This window comes from Teleopsis dalmanni, chromosome 2, assembly GCF_002237135.1.
Source record: "Teleopsis dalmanni isolate 2A chromosome 2, ASM223713v2, whole genome shotgun sequence".
Taxonomy (NCBI): domain Eukaryota; kingdom Metazoa; phylum Arthropoda; class Insecta; order Diptera; family Diopsidae; genus Teleopsis; species Teleopsis dalmanni.
In genome coordinates, this window is record NC_051847.1 from 236165106 (window position 1) to 236182698 (window position 17593).

General features: G+C 26.2%; 1 protein-coding gene across 1 annotated transcript in view; it reads right to left on the reverse strand.

The window, feature by feature from the left end:
- Positions 1–13479: 13479 nt before the first annotated feature.
- The window catches only part of LOC119677021, a 13532-nt gene continuing 9418 nt past the window's right edge, over positions 13480–17593 (reverse strand). The window contains exons 5-7 of the mRNA XM_038088287.1: positions 16357–17588; positions 14597–14749; positions 13480–14527 (exon numbers count right to left, since the gene is read on the reverse strand). Coding sequence (XP_037944215.1) covers positions 14357–14527; positions 14597–14749; positions 16357–17588 — 1556 coding nt within the window. The 3' untranslated portion in view covers positions 13480–14356. The remainder of the gene's footprint in view (positions 14528–14596; positions 14750–16356; positions 17589–17593) is intronic.

The window sequence follows — 17593 nt, forward strand, 5'->3', positions numbered from 1 at the left end:
GAACCAAACATAAAACACATTAAAATGAACTTGCCAAATTACCAAAAACATACTCGAATATGTGGTAATGGAAAATATCTTATAAGTTTTACTCACATCCAACTCCTTGAAAAACTAACTTGATATACAACTACTCAGTTTTGTTCTTTAATATTAGTGCCAATAACCGAAACATGAAATATATAATGAAAAACGAATTTTCATTAACACCCCCGTATTTTAATATATTTCGTATAGCATGTGCGTGTGAATTCACAAATTAGTTTTTAATTATGAAGAATTATATACATACAATACTTTTAACTTTAACAATACATAACAATAAAAATTTATTCACATATTGTTAAGTTAATCAAATGTTCAGTTTCTTAAATAAATTTAATTATTTAAAGATATTGTTATGGTTTTGCCATTACTATATTACTATATATATATAAAATCAATAAGTTATGTATATAATTATTAATTATGTTACATGACATAATTGTGTAGATGTAATATTTTTAGACTTAAATTAATATTTATAAATAGGTTTTTCGAACAGTAGTGAATTACAACCAGAAAAATTTATTTTATATTATATTAATTAATTGAATTATTGGTTATTATTTTTTTTTTTTGAGACTGCAAGTATCAGGAATCGAACTCGTGTCCTGCCAAATTTGAAGCTCAGAGTCAGCGCACCTTAACAAACTGACGAAAATAAAAAAATTATTTACGAATAATTAAATACAAGAATTATTTCCAAACCACTGATGATGGGTATTTGGCAGTACTCGAAACAGCTGTATGGCCAGGCAAAAATTCAATTAATTAAATTAATATTTATATTTTATTTTGTTTGTTGTTTTTTTAATACTGCAATTAAATTTAGGTTTATTGAGGGCTAAACCGATTATAAAATACCCTTTGTTTTTGTATGTTATTTTTTTTATAACCCAGCTATGATTTATCATTTTTAAGCTCCTTACAAACATAATACGAAAGCGATATATTAAACATAAGAAAGTCTTTGTGATGTAGTGTAAGAATTGTCGCAATCATTTATTTAAGGCATCTAAATATATATCGCTTTTAGTCAACTGCAAAATCATTTGTGCTTCGTAGAAAGATAGTTATCACTGTGGCGAATTAAAGTTAATGATCAAAAATATTGTCATATAATATTCTCTTTTAACAGATCCTCCTCACCTATACAGATCCTATAAGACTCAACGGAATATAGCTCCGCAAATATAAACAGTGACGTACCTTGGTATTTACCTTGACAAATGCCAAGTGAACAGAAACATATCAAAACAAAAAGGATTCAAATGAAGCTCAAGACTATAAGCCTTCTCTGGCTAATCGGGCATCTCTTATGTTTAGAATTTTAAGTGTTGTTATACAACCAAGTCATTAAACCAATCTAGATGTACGGCTTACAGTTATATGGCAATGTCTATTCGTCAACATTAGAAATCCTGCAAAGAGCCCGAGCAATGATTCTAAGAATGATAACTGGTGCACCCTGGTATATCAGGAATGAAAACATACATATCGATTTGGAAGTTCCGATAGTTAAAGAATAAGGCAGAAACATATTTCAAATCTTGAACATTGAACAACATTTGATAAGTTATCGATATAAATCATAGTTTTCTCTAAGAGGATGTTGTACTAGCGCAGTAGTTGTTCGTTCTTAGTAAAGTCTGCTCCAATCGCCTTTTTTGTGAATAGTGGAACTTAGACAAGTATTGTCGGTATTCGATGAGGGTTGGCTTTGGCGTCCAGATTCTATTTTTTATCTATCTAATTTATTTTTTGTGAATCAGAAACTTTGCTTGCATGTAAACAGTAATGAAAAATCTTAATTACTAATCCAAAAGTAAATAATAATAATAACACATATAGTTTTTAGCAAATAAACAAATATTTATATAATCGAACTCGAGATTCCAATTTTTCATTCATGTCAACTTTACAACAGATTTTTATTAGAGTCAGCTAATTTGAGCAAATTTTTTCACTATGGTATATGCTGACTTAGCTTACTTATTGAAGTTATTGAAGTTTAAAATTGTATATTAAATTTTTTTATTATTTAATATTCTTTAAACAGCAATTTTGAAATAAACTAGTGAAATAAGCAAGCTATGGTAACAGACATTATCTTGGCACACGAAGTTATATAAGCCCATGGCATAGTGAATCGCAGCCATGCATGCAAAGTCGATGGACAGAACCAAAGCAGATGTGCAGCATTTTCATTGTCCTTTCCGCAACTGCGACATGAATAATTCAACGGATGATTCAATATTTTTCCATGGTTTCCTAAACGGCTGTTACCAATCAACAAACTTACCAGAATACTGATATCTTCACGGGTTTTCTCAAAGATATTACTAGATTTTTTATAAATAAAACACGGTCAATTTACGTACACATGCCTGCATATCGTTGAGGTTTCCCACCTTATATTGAATAGTTTAATACAGTAAGATTCCAATAACTGATTGAACATTGATATACTCAGATCCTTTCCGAATGATTATTTGAAGCACCTCGTCTGGCTAGCTCATCTGCCTTGCAATTATAAAAAGATAACCCTATGATTAGGAACCCATATTAGAGAAAAGTTAAAATGCGTTAACATCTTATAGGAATGAATTCAAAGAATTTAAAGCAGCTTGACTGAATGATAGTATGACATATAAACTAAAAAACATGCTCATGTTAAAAAAATTCACGTAAGTCTTTAAATAGCGAATATTTCATTAACAGAAAGTAAACTGAAAATAACTAAGTAGTAATTAAGTTTAACTTCATTGAGCTATAAAATTGTAAATCGTTGGTTTAAAATAATTAAACTGGGTTACCTTGATCTCAACATAGTTTGCAGTTCTTATAAAAAAATATAAAAGATTGATAAGTAGCGTTACTGATGTAATAATATATATATTATTTTAGCAAATGTGTATACATATGTATTTTAAGATAATTAGTATAATGTTACTACTACTAATATTTAACAATAATATACCCCTTATAATAATATAGTAAGATTCTTTAAGTCAATATCATTAAAAATATATGGACATACTTCTTATTATTCTTTACTTAAATTTAATGCCACATAAAATTCAGAAATTTTATTTCTAAGAACGAATTTTTAGGTTTTTTTTTTAATAATTTGTTAAAAAATAATTTATTTAAAATATATTATGTTTGTACATGCAAACAACAACACACATATGGATAAACATTTTAATGAATTCGTACAATATTTACTGGGAAAAAAACTTCAACAGCTGATACGAGTACATTGATCGACCTTGTACCAAACACACTAAACATCCATAATCTTAAATAAGCCAAAACCTGTTAGACGTTAGAATTTATATCATGACAGTGAGATCTTCACCAATGCTAGTTTAAGAAAACCGGCCACTTTAAAGGTATTCATCATTTACGTACGGCAATAATATTTTTTAATTATATATCATTCACTATAATTAACTGCATTCTACATTGTAATACGTAACATATTAGTAAATACATTTTTCATTAAAAACTAATTATATTTAAAGATAAATGTAAAAAAATTTAATAAAACATAAATTAATAAAATAAAAAAGAATACAATATAAAATTATTTCTAGTGTTCATAAAAGTTCTAAATCCTTCATAACTGTGGTTATGTTACAAATAATTTATTTTCCGGTAAAAAATAAATAACCCAATATTACTGCATCTAATAAATCGTTTAATGAACTGGTTTGCTACTTATCTCGTTGTATTGTATAGTCTAATACACTATCTTTGCTAGAAAAAATTTATTATTATTTTTATTTTTTTTTAGATCATTAAAAATGTGTTAAGAAAATTTGATTGTATCAACTAAATTACACTAATGTTTCTATTAAATAATAGTTAATCAATTTGATTAATGAAAATATTCAAATGAAGTAAATTTAATAGAAAGTTGCAGCGACACAGAATTTAGTAGAAAAGATTTATAAGTTTAAATATTTAAAAAAAAAATAAGCAAAAAATTAAATTAGTAAAAGTGACATAAATATATACATATTTATTCATTTATTATACCCTTTACACAAGTATGATAACATATGTTAAGTTTGCTATAAGATATGTTATGCATCATAGAAAATGTCAAATATTTTGACAAGTATATATGTAAAAAAAAAATATTTATATTTCAGATAAGCTCAAAAAGATAAAGCTGGTCAAACTTTTAGTTCACTCATTTATGTACGTCAATATAAATCGGTTATCCAGTAATAAACCGAAACTTAAGAATATTTCTTTGAAAGTTTTTTTATGCATACACGTTATCTATATATTCGTTGAAACGAATAATGAACTTATCATACTTACCATAAAATATATACAAAATATAGTTTATAGGATAGATGCAAGGGATTAAAATGCGTCACATATTCGATGACTCATTCCGCGGGGTTGCAACATCTTACTGAAGTACGTAGAAAGAAGAGTTTTGTAAATTTTTTTTGGAACAAATAAGTTAGCTCGGTTTAGGGCTAGATTGGTAACCAACAGCACGCGTTTGAATAAAAATTTTTATTCATTTTCTTGAAGTGAATTAAGTTTTAATTTACAGCTATTTTAAGTGTATTCACATAAATAAACTATTTCGTACTTTTATTATAATAGCTCCATACCTTTTAATTCTAAATCTTAAGATATACAATAGCTTAGTTATGTTCCGTCAAAAAATGTCTTGTTTGAGTGTTAATTAAAATTACATATAATTTAATTATATATTGATTATTATATAATAATAAATTATAAATTAATTATATATATTTATAATTAAACGAAATTAATTTAAATCATATATTTAAACAAAAAAATTAAGTTCATTGAATATGCTTAAGTAATTAGATACCAAATTGTATGGCACTGTACCATCATATTTAGTTTGGATCAGGTCTTGTTGCGGCAAAAATATCGGGTTTCTTGGTTCACGTTTTAGTTCAGTTTTAAAACCCTCTACAAAACACTCACTATTATGTTTTACATTAAATTTAATCTTAAAGTGTAATAAATATTAATATTGTAATAAATTGCATTATTATGATTTCAATTTAATTTAGTGACCAATGATTGCATTTGTTGTTAGAGTCAAATGATAATTCCAGACTTATTTATTACTCCTGGCATTTCAATGAGATATATTAGTATACCTATTTGGTTTGAGTCAAAATTGTTAGCTTTTATGTATAGAATAAAAATTAGAAAAATAAAAACATAATTAAGTCAATGATTTACAAAACAGTGGATGTCTAAAAATTTCATTGGAGTTATACAGGAATTACAGGAATAATACTGTCTCATATCAAACACAAATAAATGCTTTGCTAGACTGTGAGATTAGCTGAATGAACTTTGACATTTTTAAGTCTCAACTATGACAGTTTTGAGTGTGAACTTCGTCCTCTTTATATATAAAACATTTTAATAATAAAATAAAGACAGTCAAATTTGTACTTTTACTTTGTACTTTTGAACTCATTAATTATAATTTCTCAATTCTAAAATGTAGTTTATTCTTTTTATATGATTAGATAATATGATATTTAAATAATTTTAAGCAAATAATAAAGATGAAATAATTGTTAAAGTATTAAATTGTTCAAAGCAATTCTAGTATTCCTTACCTTTGTTTTAAAGTAATAAAATATTTGATGTTTTTAAATATCTCGTTTAAGATTATTATTATTAGAGGTTAGACCAGAATAGATCTATTGTGCATTTAAGATAACTTATATGGTTTTATTCTGAACTGTGTTTTTTTATTTTTAGATCTTTAGCCATAGTGATTCTCTTGGTCATTATTTATATTTTATATTAAATCACTTCAAAAAGCTTCAATTTCAATGAACTTAATTACAATTTCATTCGAGGTCGAGCAGATGGTGCAATAAAAAAGTTGATTAATAATAAAATCGCCAGGTAAAATATATAGTTTTAAATATGTGAATATTTCATGTTTTTTTCTTTAACATACGTATGTTCTTTTCAATTAAAACTCTGTTGAAGTCTCAATGGTTTAATATCAATGAAACACATATCAATTAAATATTCGATTAATGCATAAATAACAGGCTTATACAATTAATTTTTTATAATAACCTAATCAATCTATTCAAGAAATAGACATTTATAGGACAATAAATTTGTCAAGCGTTTAAGAAATGAATAGTTCACATAAAAGTATTTTCAATGGCTTTAATATAACTTTAAGTTTAATATTATATCTAAAAAATTGTCTTGTGTTACAGCTGTACATGTAAAAAATTTGACGTCAATAAAGTTGGTTAACCAAATCTTTATATATTTATAGTAGACACCGTATATTTGTTATTTATTATTATCTCAGATAACTTAAGTCTTTGCATTTTAACAGAAGAAAGAATCTAATTAAAGTTGTCGGTAAAAAGAAAGTAATGATTCCTACGCTTTTAAAAATCATCATTTAGCGGTAAAGATCGGGAATAATTTTCGTTTGGTTTAAAATCTTGCTACATTCTCCAATAACACTTTCAATTTTCTCTTGCTAAAAATTTCTCATATCTTTATAGATGCAATGAATAAGACATATTTTTGGTCATCCTTCTTGTGTGGTATGTGTGGAACTGTGCTTAAAACTCTTTTTCTGGGATCAGTTCATACCTATTGTTAGAAGGTGTGCTATACAAATCATTCCGTCATGAATTATGTGCACTAAAACAAAAATTTTAATATGTAGGTATATGGTGAAGTGATAAATATATATCAGACATATGCATATTATAAGATACATATATTAATACTACACACAATAACCGAAAAATAATCTATAGGAATTCAAAATGAGTTAAATAGTAAAATAAGCTGTAATAGGATTTGAAAATAAGGTATATAATGTATTGTAATATAAGTTGTATAAAACAAAAATACATAGAATAACTTTAATATCACATAATATCAATTCTATTAGCACTATTTTTTAATTAGTATAACAAGATATACTGACACCTAAGATGAAGGCAATTTGTTCATTCCTAGAAGAAATTTATTCATAAATAAAATTTATTTCAAATCTTTACTCTGAATAAAGGCCAGAGTAAACGTTTACATACTTTTACAATTTTAATGAGTTAGACAAATATTTGGTGCTAGTTTTGTTCTAAGGCAGCACAATCTATTATTTGTATTTTAGGTGGCAGTGCGAACTTTTAAAATGATAATATTTGTTTCTAGAAAATTAAATTCTTCTCAATTTGCAATGTACTGTGAAATATCACTCGAAATTTTCAATTGATTTCTGTATCGCATAAATAACTTGTAGCGCTTTAAACAGGTACTAGACTGCAAACCGAAAAAAAATAATCAATTTAGTATCATACAATTTGCCACACATATTGCAACAAACGAAAAAATAAAAATATGTACAAGCCTCCATAAAGGCAATAACGGGTCACAATATTTTTTTCAAAATAGTACTTAAATGCAAGAGAAAACTGATTCATTGAACCCCAAAACGAAGCACCAAATCTTCTGGATTTCTAAACAATCAAACTGACACCTATATGCTATTCCGACATGCATGTACACTCAATAACAGAACACACAACGACAAGGATGGCAAGAATTTGACACTTGTAAAGTAACTAAAGCTATCAAAGCAAAGCCTGTTACTCTCAATTCAAAGGAGTGTAGAATAACGATTAGTGCTCTAACGAAACACTTTCTCTTAAAGACAAACGCTGACAAGATGGGAATGGCGGGTACCAAATTCTTCATATCTAGAATTGGTCTATTCATTTTATGAATTAAAACCTTTTTTCAGAAGATCGTTTAAAAAAAGATATTTGAATCAAATCTTTAATCACCCATTTATCTATTTCTAAATATTATTTTTCACTTCAAATTTCTTTAATTTTTTTCTTTACTTTTACCATTTGCTAGTATAAAATTGCAATAATGACTTTGTTTTTGGTGTATTTCCAACCTCTACATAAGAGTAAGAAACTCTCATGCATTCATTTACTCTTTTACTTTGTATTTACAATGCGCGGTTCAGTTTTTTACTGAACCATTTGCCCATATAAAACAGCAACTTTGACTTTGACTGTGACTTTGATTGTATTTGCACGCTTTGTATGAACTTGGAGTTCAGTTTGGTCGACTGAACCTCTAGTCAAATGTAAAGCGATTTTCCCTCAGTCATTTCTTTTCTCTTTTGTATTTACTTTGCATAACATTGGAGGTTAACTTTTTTATTGAACCGCTTGCACGCATTAATTTAAGAATAATGATTATTTTACGTACATATTTTGCGGGGCTTGTTTCCTTTTTTATTTTTATATTTGTTTGTATGTTTTGTGTTGTGTATTCAATATTGAACATAGTCCCAATGTGAATATTATTTCATTTGCATGCTTTGTAAGCAGTGCGGTGCAGTTTTTATTCTGAACCTTAGTACATTTTAAGAGGAATGTGTTTTTTCTTTTATTAATTATAAGTAATGTTGGGTGTAACTAACATATGTGTGATTTTGTTTGTATTGTACGTTTTGTGTTTATGGTAATCTGTTTGGAAAAGCTATTATAAAAACATGTTGAGTAGCAACATAGCGAGATTATTTACCTAATAACAAAAAGATCTAAAAAGGAAGCTTTGTTAAGGTGTTCAGTGAAGACTTTGAACCATTCGACGCCTCGCCTCTGCTTGTAACACAAGAAATATGCATCCTCAACTTTGTAAAAATACGATTAAAACGTGTCACAACGTGTTACGTGTTATAAACTGGAGGAAATAACCAAGCAGAACATAGTAAGAATCTTTAAAGTCGTAAGGAAATCGAAAATATTTTGCCATTAAGCGAACACAGAGAACAGACAGTACACTACTACTATATGTAGCTTACTAGATCAACCTGTCGAAACAGTTTTAGAATCAGGCAAAAAATGCTATTAATTCAAAATAAACTATTGTTATTATATTTCATTACTATTTGAACGTTCTATTACAAAATTAATTTCTTTCGTCATAATTGACTTTAAAGTTATAATGACTTGAATTATTTGTTAAATTACTGCACTCGGGAAATTGAAATATTACCATAAACTCAATTTCTTCATTATAAATTATATATATTTTCCCATCGCACAGAATGATTCGGAAAGTAAAAGTGGAGTATATCGTCTTTATTGTGGATGTGTTATAAATTTTCAATAGAAAATACTGAAAATATTTTATACTGATAATAATTTATGTATGTATATTAAAAACAAGAGTATACAGTTTTTATGCATATATTTGAATTTTTTAAATTTCACAAAAGTATTTGTTGTATAAAATATGTACGCTTACAAGTAATTAATTAATTATATAAATTTTATGTAAGTTGTTCGTGTAAATTGAAGGGATATTTTACAAATCGCATATGTTAAATAGTGTATTTGCCCCAATCGCTGTAATTAGCGTATAAAATATTGGGATGCAAAATAAGTATATTTATTATTTATAATTATATAAATTTACACTAAATAATTTCAAGTTACAATATTAACAATTTAATATAAGTTAGCGGAAAACTGTACGTTTCAGCTGAATACCCTTTATAGTTTATAGTTTAATTTTATATTGAATACTATTTTCTAAATATAAATGACAATTTTATTTAACAAGCGTTCAATTATTTAATATTGCTTCAATATTTTCATTTTTCTATAAGAAATTTTACCACATAAACTAAATATATATATATATATACTTGGCATAGTTATACATTTTTCAAATTGATAAATTTAAAAATGTATTATATTTTTATTCATAAGAATTTAATAAAGTTCAGTGGTTTTTTAAAAATTTGCAGCAGCATAAAAATTCTTATAAACGCATGTACAAATTGTACGTATTGATTTTTCGAATATTATATATTAATTTTAGTCTTAATTAGTCATTTAAGCATTCAATTATAAGCATCGATTTTTAAACTTTTATAGATATATAAGTATTAAAGTATATATACTATATGTATATATATATATTTTATATATACATATAAATTTATTCATATCGTCGTGTTTATTTAATATGTTATTTTACTATAATAAAATGTTTATATATATATTTTTTTTTTGTTTTTAATTTATCATAATCTTTTTAAATATTGTATTTTTATCTTAATATTTAATCTAAATCAAATATGTTTTTTTATGTATTTGTGAACTCAATGAATTATTTGTGACTTAGATTGTAATTTGTACTTCATTTGTACTTGATTTGCTCCCTTAAACTAGTTTAGTATTTTTTTTTAATTATTTTCTTCAAATATATATTTTAATATATATTGAGTGTTTTAATAGAGTTTTATGTATATTCTTTAATATTTGTTCGTAAAAAAAGAATTATTTAAATATTTTGAGATTTTTTAAACCTATATACTTTTAAATATGGATTAATTTGAAAAAATTTATTCAAAATTGCATTTTGATATACATTATGTATTTTATATCAACTTTTTTTTTTAATTTTACTACGCAATCAACTTCAAGAGGACGCGTCAAAAATTTGGTGATCTTAAGCTAAATGATGAACATCGATATATAGATATATATGTATATATATGTATATTGTAGAAAATTATGTATTTGTGTATATAAATTGTGTATAATTGTAAACATGAACGATGTTTTTATTTTCAACTTTCTGAGGTTAATGAAATAAAATAAAATAAAATCATTTTCTTTAAGCTTAAAATATATATTAAACAATTAAATATATAGATCGATATAATACGATTGTTTTTTAACCCATGAGTTTATAAATAATATAAATATTTCAACTCTTATCTGTTAATAATAAATTATTTTTAGTGAACTGTGTTTTTTGATTGTGAGCCTATGGCGAAGTACGGTTCTGAATATTTATTATTATTTTGTTTTACCTTTATTCTATAAATTTAATAAATATTTTTAGGAATTATATGATGATCATATATATATGGCATTTTTGAATATATAAAACGCTTAACGCGATTAATACTATAAACGTAATACATTAAAAAAAAAACTTTAAAATTATCTTAAAAACAAATATTTTTTCACAATTTTATAAAAATTAAATAAAAATAAAACTTATTTTTAAACACAAAATGGTATGAATGTGTATCAATCTGGTTGATACCAGAAATCACAAATTATCTTACAAAATGTGGTTTACGCAATAATTAAGGTATCTACATATAACAATACTGCTTAACTTTTTAAACATAGAGAATTTTATAACCAACAAATAAATACATATATAAGGTCGATATTTCTTTACAAAATGTCACAAAAATCACGTGAAAATTTCTAACTGGAAAAACGAGAAAAATCGTAACAAGGAGTTGAAAACTTTAGGACATTAAAATTTTTTTTCGTATAAATATTAATAGCTTATAAACAACTTATTTAAAAATAACATATATTTATATAGTGATATATCATTTATTAAATTTATTAAATATTATTTACGAATAATTAAATACAAGAATTATTTCCAAGACCACTAATGATGGTCTTGCTCGAAACAGCTGTATGGTCAGCCAAAAATTCAATTAATTAAAATAATATAAAAAATAAATTTTTGTTGTTGTAGTTCACTACTGTTCGAAAAACCTCTTTAAGTAAATATATAAATAATATATGTGTGATCAAAATATATTATTCTGTAAGTTCAATATAGCATATTTTTTTTACAATATTTATCATCTCCTTTTATGTTAATAAAAACTAACGAATGCTTTTAAAAATGTTATTTATAAATCCATTTAATTTCTAAAATCACTCAAAATGAATAACAAATTTTATATATTGTTGTTTAGTAGAATATGATGCATGCAGATTAAACAGGATTTTTAATGGATTATAAATTAATATAAGATTAAAACTTTTTAGATAAATTGTTTTCAAAGTATAGATGTTCTAGTTTTTTTAAACTAGATTATTACTTGTTAACATTTAATCTCGTTTAACATTGAGAATATGTCGTATATCCTTACAATATTTTATTTATGAGGTTAGGTTTAAAGAGCACAAGTTGATTGCAATATCGCCACAACACAATTGTGATATTCTCAAAGTTGCCAGAAGAAGGCAAACAACATTAACCATTTTTTTAATATGGATCCTTTCATTAAATCATGTTAAACCATTTGGTTTTCTAGATAAAGTTTAGGAGTTCCATAAAATTTACTTTCATTTAGTCTCCTACTAAGAGTAGAAGATTTGTTATTTCAAAGCGAATACCCTAACACATCAATATTTTTATTTTGAGTTAAATTTTAAGAAGTTTTAGATAACTTTCATTATAAAAACATATCCATAGATTGATTTATTTATATGTATGTATATTTTGATATTATTTAATCTTGTTATATTATTTTGTTTGATTAATCCCTGAAAGAGTTGACTATATTAAATAATCGAAGTTTAGCATAATAAAGTTGTTAATTTGTCTCTGTATTATTCATTCAAAAATGTTTGTTCTAGACATTTTCATATTGTTATACCTTAAGCGTAACCCACACATATCTTTCTCTTAAAATTTTTTTTTATATAAAAATATATAATTACAGCATATTGCAAATTAAATTATTTTGTAATAATTTTAGTCTTTGTAAGCACAAAATTTACCGATTATACACGAGAAAAAAAACAATAATCTGTCTTCTAATCGGTATATTTGATCGGTACAATTATTATATAATGAAATCTTAATATAGATATATGATATATAGACAATCTGACAAATGTTATTACGATCAAATATAAATTATTATTTTAATAAGAATAAAATACAATTATGAGCATTTAAAAAATATATAAACTATACAACATAATCAAAGTTAATTTATTTATTTTTAAGTCTAACAAATGCATTTGTTCTCGTAGAACAAATGGCGCATTTTATGCATGTTGCTTAATTTGTGGAAGGAGAGGTATATGTAACTTGTTTAACAAATCAAAAACAAAATCAATCAATTAAATCATATTTGTAAAATTACTTAAACAAAACAATGAATCAATCGATCGATCAATATACTAAATTAAATTTAAATAAATTTATCTATAATTGCTAGCAAATACAAATACAATATTTCTTTCTATTCAATACTAATAGCTAACCTTTGTCTAATCGTTTGTTAAAATTACAATACAATATTTTGCTAATTAAAAAATCCTTTTTTGAAAGTGCTGAGGAACATGTCACCACCCTTATATGTTCTTCTTTATTTTAAAAAAAAACTAGGTTTAATGTCTCTGTCTAATTATGTATTGTATTAAGTTTTTTAAAATCCTTCCTTAAGTATCATTAACAAATCGTGTAATTGATTTTCCATGCAATATATAGCATAGTTGCGTTATCATTACAGAAACAATAATTATAATTATTTAATTATTGTTTCTTTTTTAAATTGCTAAAATTCTAATTAATTTATTTCTAAAGTAAATGTTTTTAATTGCTAATGAACACATCGATGTACATAAATTCATAAATAATTTGTATGATTCCCTCATTCACGTTTACGTTAAAATGTTTGAATGAATTGAAATGAAATATGTTTGCAAAAGCCCATTTTGAATGCCCGATATTCAAATTGCGCTTCTAGTATTCAGTGCATTAGTCGCTTTGGTTTTCAGTCTTTCTAAAAATTAACCAAAATATCCGCACGCATATAAATATCCTCTTCCGTAAGGATTTAACGGATTTAAAGGTCCAGTTAATAATTAATTTTTTTGAAGTTTCTTCTTAGTTCATCAGTCTCATTTGCAAAAAAAATAATACGAAGAAATTAATGCAGTAAAATCAATACAAATTAAATAAAAATGAAACATAGAGCTAACGTTACATGTGTCCATTATTTGAACTTTGTTCCGTTGAGTAATGTCCTTTCTTAATGTATTCGTATATTGTAGGAAAATATTTGTCAGTCTAATTATATCTAAAATTTTAACGTTTTTCATTTTATCCGTTAGTATGTTAAAACGTTTTACGTACAATTTCATAAAACTGCTGGCATAAAATAATATTTATGTACCGCTATTATTGGCTTAATTCTATTGAGGTAATCGTTGTAGAATATTCAAATAAATGCGTAAATGTTTTTTTTTTGTTTTTTGTTTTTTGTTACTTGTCGTGTCCTCAATTCAATAATTTTGTCTAAATAATCTAAAACGTTTTCGTATTTATACCGAATATTTTGATACTTATAATTAATTACTTATCTTCTTAGTTTTTTCTTTAATAGTTATGTGTTTTTCTTAGATATGCAGCTTATTACTTATCTGTTATGTTCCTAGAACACGTGTACAAAACGTTTATAAGGATTCGAACCCTCTTTGGAATCTGGTGATAGCTCAATTAAGAACACAATTCTACCGTCCGGCATCAAAGCTACATCACATGTGCGATCTTTCTCATCAAGAGTAGTTGGCATAAGCGGATTATGTGATGGACGTACTTCAATCTATGAAAGTATTAAAATTTTATTTATTTATACGTAAATAGAAATAAATAGAAAAAAATTTAAACTTACATCCCACAAATAATCCAAACTTGGGCTAAAAACAACAATACGTTGGTTTTTAGAGTCAGCAACAATAATACGCCCATCGTCATCGCAACATAAACCTGAAGGACGATTGAATTCTTGGAATCCTGAACCTTCATGACCTTTGGCAGAGAGAATCTGTTAATTGGAAAAAAATATTTTCATTTTCAATAATTAACAAACATTCTAGTTATATTTAAACATTTGCGTATTAAAATATATTAAATTAATATTTTTTTTAAACTTATGTAATTAGTTTTTCAAGCGGCCGAGCCTACGTCCAGGAATCGTTCCCAACACAGTTGTTTAAGTGCTGCTCACCACTCGCAACAGAGACAATTTTAAAAAGTCTTTTCGATTAATAACAACATAAACAACAGACTTAATGCATTTATGAAATCCCCAACATCACTTACTAAAGTAATTACTTTTTTATTATTTTTATGACCAAAAATTAATTAATATATTTTGACCAATTAGCTAATTAATAAAACGCACTCAAATAATTAAGTCCCATATTGAAAACGTCATACTGCATACAATTAACCATCTAAATTAAATTCATATGTATTACGTAGCGTATATTAGTAATAAGTATAAATAAGTGAAATATATTTGACGATGATCCATTTAAAAATAAGTTCGAAGTAATATTTAATAATGAAACATAGGTCAATGTGGTAATAGAGCTCTTTCATGAAAGAAAGAAAAAAACTGAAGGTTTTGCAAAATATTTACAGAAGAAAATTAATAAAATAACGATTGATATTTAAGCAATTGATAAAATAGAAACCTTATATTTAAGAAATGAGGAAGAAATCAACACTTTAAAAGGAAATCCCTCGGTCTAAATGGAATCAATAACAAAAACTTTGCAAAAACTTCTGATCTCAGTTATAAAGATATCTTCGTCTGGGTATATTCCCAGATCGGTGAAGTGAAGTGTATTGAAGTGATCCTAAATCACCTGAATAACTCATTATCATATTGGAATGAAACACTTATTACAGTGAATTACCCTAGTGATCACAGACACTATTAAGTACAAGTGCTTTAGACTCTGACTCTCGTTTTAACAAACAAAAAGAAAGAAAACTAATATAAATTTAAGTAAAATACAAATGAAATATCTAATAGAAATTATCTTTTACAAAGAACCAATGTAATATTGTTATCGATATGGTAGAAGTAGAAAGTAGAAAGAGATGTTTAGTGTAGATGATAGAATATTAAATTTTAAATACATCTAACTAAAATAGTAGTTAAATCTCATGAGATCCATTGTAACATCTATTTATTTCAACTAATTTCAAAATAATCGTTTAAAGAAAAAACAATAAACATACTTTTACTATTGAGCTTTCCTAAAATCAATTTACTTTTCAAACATTTTAATAAAAGTTTTCTACAGACATTTTTCTAATTTTTTCTCATATATTTGATGCAGTTATATAGCACTTTTTAATTTTTTATTCTTTAATTCATATTAATTTTTCTTTTTTTGTTTCTATCTCCTTGTCTTCACTTATTTCAAAGTATGAATTTGAACTAACTTGAAGCCTGACTATGTGTAAGTGCAGTGTATAAAGTAAAAATAATATGGAGATTTTTAGTAATAATATTGCACACCAAAATTAAAATACACCACAATACATATTAAAATCTATAAACGTATATGGAATTTTAGTTTTTACATTATAAGGAAATACTAGATAATATACTTCAATAAATATATGTAGTCTTACCTCATTTATATCTGGATCAATTAAATACAAGCAGTGATTATCAAAATCTGACACTATAATATTTCCGGTTGGAGTGTAGCAAACTCCACGTGGAGATGCTATACCCTTATTTTGTCCATGGTTATCAAATACAATTTGACGAATGAAACGGCCTTCTGAATCGAATTGTTGTATACGATGATTACGAGAGTCTGAAACTACTATCTGACGTCTAGAATTGACAGCTACGTCCCATGGATACTGGAATTGGCCATACTCTTTACCGTAGCTGCCAAATTTTATGAGAAATACGCCACTTGCAGTAAATATTTGAACACGGTGATTATCTTTGTCAACAACAATAATACGATTATCAATATCGACACAAATGCCAGCAGGCAAATCGAATTCACCATTTCCAACACCTTTGCGACCGAATTTGAATTTCAATGTACCATCTGGATTGAAGACTTGTACACGATTATTGCGACGATCTGATATAAGAATATGTCCCATTTTGTCAACACAAAGACCCCAAGGACGACTTACTTGACCGTCTTCATGCCCTTCCGTAGCAAAAGATAAAGAAAGTGCATTTGATTTACGAGCTTTAACATGATCTGTACTCCCAGCTATTGCTTGTGTAGAACGTGGTGCACCAAAATGTAATCCCGGTGAACTACGCATTACACTTAGCTCCCATTCTATACCAGCATTTGGTACAGTACAACTATTTGTACGCGGTGGCATTATAGGTGATGGATTATGAAAAGAGTTATCACGCAATAGAGGGCGTCTAGAATTTGTTGGTATTACAGCAGTCATTCCATTATTTGGAAGTGAAAGCACAGTACCAACATCATTTGGCGGAGCTCCAACCATATTTCCGCTTGTCGGCATTGGCATATTCTTATCGTCTACTAGTATTATAGCACCTTGATTACGTATATCTTGTAAAATAGAATAGTCAGGTGCAGCGAATGCAAACACCTCTTGTTTGGGTTGTAAGTCTTTATAAATAGCTGCGAATTGCTCTAATTGTCTTTGACCATTTGTGACTTTCATAGCAATTTCAATATGATCCATGCGAGTTGAGTTCTCTGAAATTTTGTGCAACATATCAGATGTTTCAGCCAAGCCAGACAAAGCTGATTTCAAACCAGCCATCTGGTCATGTAAAATAGCCAAGCGGCGTTGACGTAATTTTTCTACAAAATCTAATAAAAATCTTTCACGATCTTCGATTGCAATTATAAAT